Source organism: Mytilus trossulus, chromosome 4 (assembly GCF_036588685.1).
Source record: "Mytilus trossulus isolate FHL-02 chromosome 4, PNRI_Mtr1.1.1.hap1, whole genome shotgun sequence".
Lineage (NCBI taxonomy): Eukaryota > Metazoa > Mollusca > Bivalvia > Mytilida > Mytilidae > Mytilus > Mytilus trossulus.
The window spans coordinates 67,429,708-67,437,488 of NC_086376.1; the positions used below are offsets into that span (position 1 = coordinate 67,429,708).

At 30.1% G+C, this 7,781-nt stretch overlaps 1 protein-coding gene across 1 annotated transcript in view; it reads left to right on the forward strand.

Annotated features, from left to right (window-relative positions):
- The window catches only part of LOC134715806 (uncharacterized), a 39,734-nt gene extending 32,254 nt beyond the window's left edge, over nucleotides 1-7,480 (forward strand). The window contains exons 5-8 of the mRNA XM_063578257.1: nucleotides 1,742-1,814; nucleotides 4,488-4,710; nucleotides 5,251-5,374; nucleotides 6,019-7,480. Coding sequence (XP_063434327.1) covers nucleotides 1,742-1,814; nucleotides 4,488-4,710; nucleotides 5,251-5,374; nucleotides 6,019-6,162 — 564 coding nt within the window. The 3' untranslated portion in view covers nucleotides 6,163-7,480. The remainder of the gene's footprint in view (nucleotides 1-1,741; nucleotides 1,815-4,487; nucleotides 4,711-5,250; nucleotides 5,375-6,018) is intronic.
- Nucleotides 7,481-7,781: the final 301 nt, after the last annotated feature.

The following is a 7,781-nucleotide window of genomic DNA, read 5'->3' on the forward strand; positions in this document are numbered from 1 at the left end:
ATCGGTCAACCAATTTATAATGGCAATCTCAAAATTTGTGTAGTATTGGTTTCAATCGTTCTGCGACGAAGACTGATTTGACTTTCATATGTTTTGTTACATGTGTAATCATCATTCATTATAGACCTTGCTGTTATGACTTTATCAAACCATGGAGTGATTTCCATATTCTTAGTTGTATTTCACGTGTTTCCGGTTTCAATCCGAAAAATAGGTGAAGTTTGAATTTTGTATTCTACAGCTCGTATCTATGCGCTCAAATTTCAGTTACAATACAAAGTTAAAAGTACAAGTATAATTTGAACGAAAATAAGTAGGATTTTTATAATATTGATAGATATATTCTTTATGTCACTATGAACAAGTTCATTGTACTATGCTCGTCTGGATAATTAAATTACTATATCGTCTGTGACCCAGAAGACAAAGGTCCTTTTAAAGGGTTATCGTATCAATTGTTCAAGACCTAAATAACAAACGCTCAAATGAGATTGAATGGAATATCACATTTGTGAACTACGGTATTCAAAAGTTATCCTGACTGCGTATAAAGAACTGTGCATTTAATATTGTCTACCTACTTAAGATGCATGATACAATATTTCTTAAAAGGGAATAATTTTCATAATTATTTAACATGGATGACGGTTTTACCAGTACTGGAGACGAGCCTTTTATGCTAACGGTAGGTTAATGAATCATATCGGTTTTGTTAAATCAGCAATTTAAAATTGAGAGTGGGTAAATGAAAATTAATTCATGGTTTCGTGTTACTAGCTTTGTATACTTTTTACCATCTAATTGAATCAATTAACCGATATAATAATGACTTTCATTTTTAAGTCGACTTGTTTGCAACCTTGATTTATATCTTCTTATTCGATTTATGAGAATTGAACATCGGTAAACTACTGTTGCCTTATTTTTTTCTAATTATAATTGAAGAATAGACTACGTGTTATATTAACCCATACAGAAAAATATAGTAACTATATTTCGCTTTCAAATACTTCAAAGTTTGGTCAATAGCACATTTTAGATTTCGGATACAAAAGATAATACATGTTCATGGGTATTTCATATCTATATGACATATTGGTGCTGCAGATTCACAAGACATTTGGAAAACAACTCAAGAGAAAAATAAATAATCTGTTTCATTTCTTCAAATTCGAATGCTCTGTTTCTTGTATTGCCAATTTGTAGAAAGCAATATTCCGAAAAGAAAGAGGATTTTAAATACTTTCATTTTTTAGTGTCGATATATGTTTATTATAGACTATTCATTTTAATGGATCAGTGTGTGGAAAGGTTCTACTGTACACTATTGATATATGCAATGAAAAAATTTCTTTTTATAAATATTTCAAACATAGAAGACTACAAAACATAATTAAACATGTATATAATTATATGAAAAACTGTCCATGATTTAAGTTTGTGGAATTAGAATATGGTTTTGTAACAATAATGCTAGAATGTTTTTCATAAGTATATTCTAAAACGGTATTTGAAGTGACTACGAAAAGACCAATCAAATACCATTTCAATTCATCCTTAATTAGGAGAAGTTCTTATTTATAATTTAACTCATATACTTATGAATGTTTGAAATTTCCAATTGAAAATGTTACTGGCAACGAGATAAATAGATTAGCCCAGTGAGATGTGACACCTAAATATAGAGATTGTTTATATGTACCTCTTCAATTTGTGATGACTTTCTGTTTATTTTTTGCAGGACATAACACGTGGACCTCCTATGACATACGTGCCTGAGTTAAAATCTTGGGTTAATTCTTCAAACGAGTACGGTAAGTCAAATGTTTGCTGTAAATAGATGTCAATTTTGTTTTTAAAAGGATAGGGTAACGCTTTGAATTAACATCTTCTTTTCATGAACAATTTTATGTTCATCTTTTAAATCTTGAATTTAAATTTACTATGCTTTTATTTCAATAAGTCGAAAATTCAAGATAAAAGCCCACCTCTATTTTTTAAATGTATATATTGATATGATGCATATGCACAGAATGTTTTTTCAAAGTTGTGTAAAAGTTCAAATGGCCGGTTTAGTTTTCTTTTCTATTAGCTGTTGATGCAAACAATTATCACTGTAATGTTCGGGTGTCTAAATGAACTGTACTGCAATTCCTATGCATACATAACAATCAAATACAAATATTGGTATGAAGTAAGCATTTGCGTAATACTTAGTTATATTTTATCATTATTTTCTTTTAAAATTTATACAATTGTCGGGTATTGTCAACGAATCATTTATTCAGCAGTGTTTACATGATATACAGAATATTTGATACCACAATGCAATTCAAAGGATATTTAATATTAAATTCAAAAACAAGTTCAAATACCTCAGCCTTATTGAATATTAATGGAATTGTTCCCTGAAAACGAATCTATTTCTTTTACTTCATTATATGTAAACTTGTATATAAAATTCAAAATTCAAGAATGTACTTCAAGAAATCGGAAATAGCACTAAATAAATTCGTGCGTCAAATGTGCTTCATGGACTTATCGTCACCCAGAATGCACTAGTCAAATCATCTTAAAGCCAGTATGTAAAGAATTTTTAAGCTTAAGACAGTATATATCTAAAAGTCAACCTAACTGAATAGCTTAATTGAGCTAATGTATATTAATATTCAACGAAAGTATATTGAAATACTTCAGCATTTTGCAATATTTATAAAATCATTCCACTGTGATAGAGAATATATGTATGTCTATCTCTTCTTGTGGAGTTTATTTAAAATTGAAATAAACTAGTTAAGCTTGAGCAATGGGCATGCTATTGTTCATAAAGCTGTTACTATTTCGTTCAAATATGATTCGAATTTTCCAAATTCATACTAGTGGGATTAACAACTGCATCACAATTGTAGCTGTGTTCCGTTAATGAATGTTCAGCTATTCAACTCTATGCTTAATAAACATTCGAGTTAACAACATGTAAACAAATAATTTCAATCTTAAACTTTTACTTTCTCTTGGATTTTATTGTTGAAACAATGATAGATCACATTTCGTTAAAAAAAAGAGGGAGATCCTAATTCAAAAGACAACTATGTTCGAATCTTGATTCTGTGATTTCTGGAAACACAGGTAATCTTGTTTGAAAAATATAGACAATGGGTAATCTTGATTCAAAAATATAGACAATGGGAAATCTTGATTCAAAAATATAGACAATAGGTAATCTTGATTCAAAAATATAGACAATGGGTAATCTTGATTCAAAAATATAGACAATGGGTAATCTTGATCCAAAAAAATAGACAATTATCTAACATAACTAGAAAAATATCTGTGTTTAATTTGTCTTATTACCGTCTCTTTCAGTGTTTGTCTGTCTTGATGTATTCGCATGTTTCAGTGGACTTTTTTGTTTTACCTGTTTTAAATTGAGTTATTTTGTAAATATAGGTATAGACCTAGGTAAGACTGTAAGCATTGTTGTTGGTGGTAACACATTTATGATCTTCGCACTTTTCCTGTTTACACAAATTTTTGTATTTAAACAGTTTTATTATGAAGTATTTCCACGCTTCTCTATTAGAAAATCTTATTTGCGTTACTTCACATGTATGAACAGAATTGTTTTTTTTTTATTGCAATGTTTTTTTTTCTTATTTCACTGGGAAATGGTTAAAAAATCTTGTTTTCAATTGGTCTGGTCCACTACGTTATCCATAAATTTTACTACATTTTCATATTTTTGTTTAAAAAGTTTTCAGGAATCTTTTTTTTTTAATTTTCAAATAAATAATATTAACGGTACCAATTATTCTGCACCATGTGTGCATTTTGATAATAAATGTCTCTCCAGTGATGCTCGAGGCCAAAATCTTTCAAAATCCAAAAAAAATAAAAAAAATATGAAGAGCTTACAAACCAAAAAAACAAAACACAAAAACAGAAGCTCAATAAATTGGAATTTGCACGAGGGAAATATATTCCTTAATTTCATATAATTCTTTTTTTGTAACAGCAAATATAGGCAACTCAAGTTTAATTCAAATCATAGCTAATGCGCTCTAGCAGAGGTATTGACCGAACTTACTGGTATCAAGAATCAATTACGACACGATAGAGAACCCCTCCAATAATCTTTCTTTTATTTACGCTGCATTGCATCAGTAAACATTTGCAGTAAACAAGTTTCTTAATTTCTATTGACAGATCAAGTTACACGAAGAGATATAAATGGGATTATTTAACTTCTTTTAATAACAGAATTTAAAAATGCATTGCAAGCAAATGAAAGTTATTGTTTTCGTATTTAAACGATCCCTTTATAATACTAAGTAGTAGTTAAGTACAATTGCTATGGAGTACAAATAATCTTTGATCGAATCGGATTAGTAACATGTAACAGTGTTAAATGCAAATATAGTTGATCTTTAATTGTGTATTATATACATAGACTTGTGTAGTGAGTTATTCATTTGTTTTAATTACAGATAAAGACATCGCTCAGAATATAATGAATACCATGTATTCTAGTCTCGCTCCACCACTGCCAGCCGAAGCTCTTCGACCAAAGAGACAGATGACATTTTCATATGGCGGACGAAGATCAAATAACTCTATGTACAATTCGATGCCAGATCCTTTGACTCATTATTCTCAAAGTTGGCGACCTGTATATGAAGACAGAAGAGGACCACCAAGCAGACATGAAATGTAAGTAAAGCACCTAAGTATTAAATCACGTTTCAATGATTCCCTTTGTCAGCACGGTATGATTAACGGTAATTTCAAATGTTGAGCATACTGCTTATAAACAGAAACAAATCAAAACTTAAAAATAATATTCATAATATAAAAATCGTTCTATGAGAAATATTAATATCACTGATATACTTGCGTGTTTGTTAACTCTCAGTTGTTACCTTATAGTTCGTTTCTGTGTGTGTTGCATTGTCGTTTTGGTTTTGTGTTGTTTTTGTTGTTTCGTTGTTTTCCTCTTATAGTTGATGGGTTTACCTCAGTTTTAGTTTGCAACCCATATTTGTTTTCTTTCAAGCGGTTTTTGACTTTCGAACAGCGTTTTTTTTACGTTTACCCTAATAAAAAAAATTCAGAAGCATTCAAAATACTAGTAATCTGAAAGAGGAATACATTTTGTGTAATTAAACAGGTTATGTTTATTTCAGAATTTATCAAATAATACAACACATACGACTTAACGAAGGATTAACAGTTTCTATACTTTCTTTTTAGTGTTCCATCATTTCCTCAGATACCAGGACTACAAAGAAGTAAAACCGACCTTCAACCAATGAAACGTAGAACAATACGTTATCCTGCCGGGGATGATTATGTACACGAAAGAAGCATGTTTATGGTAAGAAACTATTCTATGATAATTGTTTTAGTAATTATACTTATGACTTTAAATGAGAAGTAGGGGCCTCGGTTGCCGAGTGGTGCATGTAGAAACTAATGTAATATCTAGCCAGACAACACTGTGGTTGTGAGATTTAACCCCGCTTGTGCGGGTGAACTCAATTTCAAATCTTAATTAACTAGGATTGCCAGATAGAACTTACAACAGTCATAAAGTATTCAAAGCAATATATAATAGTATAGGTTGTAAATAAAACCAAACAATGTTAGACTTATAGATTTTTATGCTGATACTATTTTTTGTTCTTCAACGGGATCCGAACTTTCACCTCTGATACATCACAGCACCAATCGCTTAGCGAGCTAGACCACTAGATTACACCAGCTATATAGAGAAGACAACTTCAATAGTCATAATCATAGTGTAACCTTGTAACATAAACGAAATCTAGAGTTAGAATGGACAGTTATAACAAACTGACTGGGAAAATCAAATCAATCATCACCTTATTCAACATATGTAATTCAGGAACCTTTTTATAACTTTATGTTTGTTATATGATGTATGATCTGAAACATTACTCAGTATTACGTATAGTAAACAATTTTTTTCTAGCAACTAATAAATATCCTTTTTTTTAGACTACACAGCCATCATGTACAGGCCACTTCATAATCCACCCTGATTGGGTTTCGGAGCGATCTGGGAAACGAAAGCTTTTTGCTACAAAGAAGAATGGAAACTCAAGAAATGGACTACGTTATGGAACTCCGCATGAAATCTAGAACGTTAATCAATAATTTATTGAAAAATCAAAAAAACACCGTTTTATCTGATTTTTAGTTATCATGCCTATTTAAATATTGTTGTACAACTACATTTGTGTAGAGCTAAGTACCAAAAGTTATCAAATTGTCATTTGCTTTAAGGGCATTAGCCAATGAGTAAACATATTGTTTTCTTGGAAACACAAAATCTGTTGAAAAATCAGATATTTTAAAAATTTACATATATTTATATTAATCCCAAAATACAGAACAATTATAGTGAAATTAATACTGATAAATACATGAAACTATGCACATATAGTCTTATTTAAATAACGAACAATCATGTATGAAACTGCCATGTATGATGAGGCAAAAAATTGCTCAATGCGTGTTTATAACTTATATATGTACAAAGAAGTACCAATATGGTGTTTCACCAAAAAAGTCTTTCAAATAATCCGTCCATTTTCTTCTAGTTTATTGAACAGTATGTATGGAGAGTGTCAGTGATACGCATATATATTTAATTCTGTTTTGTAAAGTTCTAAAAATGATAAATGTTAATTTGTCTTCTAAAAGGAAGATGGGACATGCAAATAAATGATTCGAAAACTACTTCCGAGTCTCCAATGTCTAGTATAGCATTGCATAATTTCGTTTTTCGATAACTCAGCTTCAGAAGTTACCTCTATAAACAAATTTAATGTAGAGTAGTGTTTTCAAAAAGCTGAGTGCATAATGTTTTAGAGCAACACAAGCCTTTTTGATTTTAAAAATTAAGAAAAGTATTTCATCATGCTTATCTGTAAGCTATGATACTAAAATGTTAGAATAGAATTTTTTTAATTCTTCTGCCTGTATGTTGAATAATTGTTGAAGCTTTTGCATGTTTTTTGTTCATTAGTTCTCATTGGTGCAATCATTAGACCATCCAAGATGGCTTTCTAAAACTTGTACTGTTAAGTTTCTATTTACACTTTGTGTCTAGTCTTATCTTAATCGTATGTGTAGTTATTTTTTTTTCAAGAATTTATTATTTATTAATTGTTGTATTTAATTTATAGCGTTGTAAATAATTCACAATAGTTTAGGTTATGCATGCACATGAGTGGTATTAATACATCATTTTGAGTGTGTGTGACCAATCAAATTGAGTATGGATCGATTCTGCAGAGTTGCAGATTCACCATGCTTTTACCGGGAACAGTATTAAGATGTACAGAATGGTTTGGAGTGTGTTTTGCATAAATTATAATTATAGTATAATCATTGTAAATAGTGTTATCATTTAGGATATTTATTTATTGCAAATAAAACAGCTTAATATATTAAATAGTTGTTGTCTGCTTACATGCGTGTTGTAAGGGAAATAATCCAGTTTATGCTGAATGTCTAGAAGAAGATCTACCGCAGACAAACCGTTGATGCAGTATCTACCCAATTGTATATAACCATTTATACGCTAACTTCATTTACTCCTATTTATTGGACTGTTTCTATTGCTGTATGCCGCGCTTTATTTTTTTTGAGTGATATAGTTCGTGACTTAATATTAACATTTTGAAGACGTTCGTTTTCTGTTATGTTTTGTGTACTGTTTGTCTTTTCGTCGGTTTTCCTTTGTTTTTGCCATT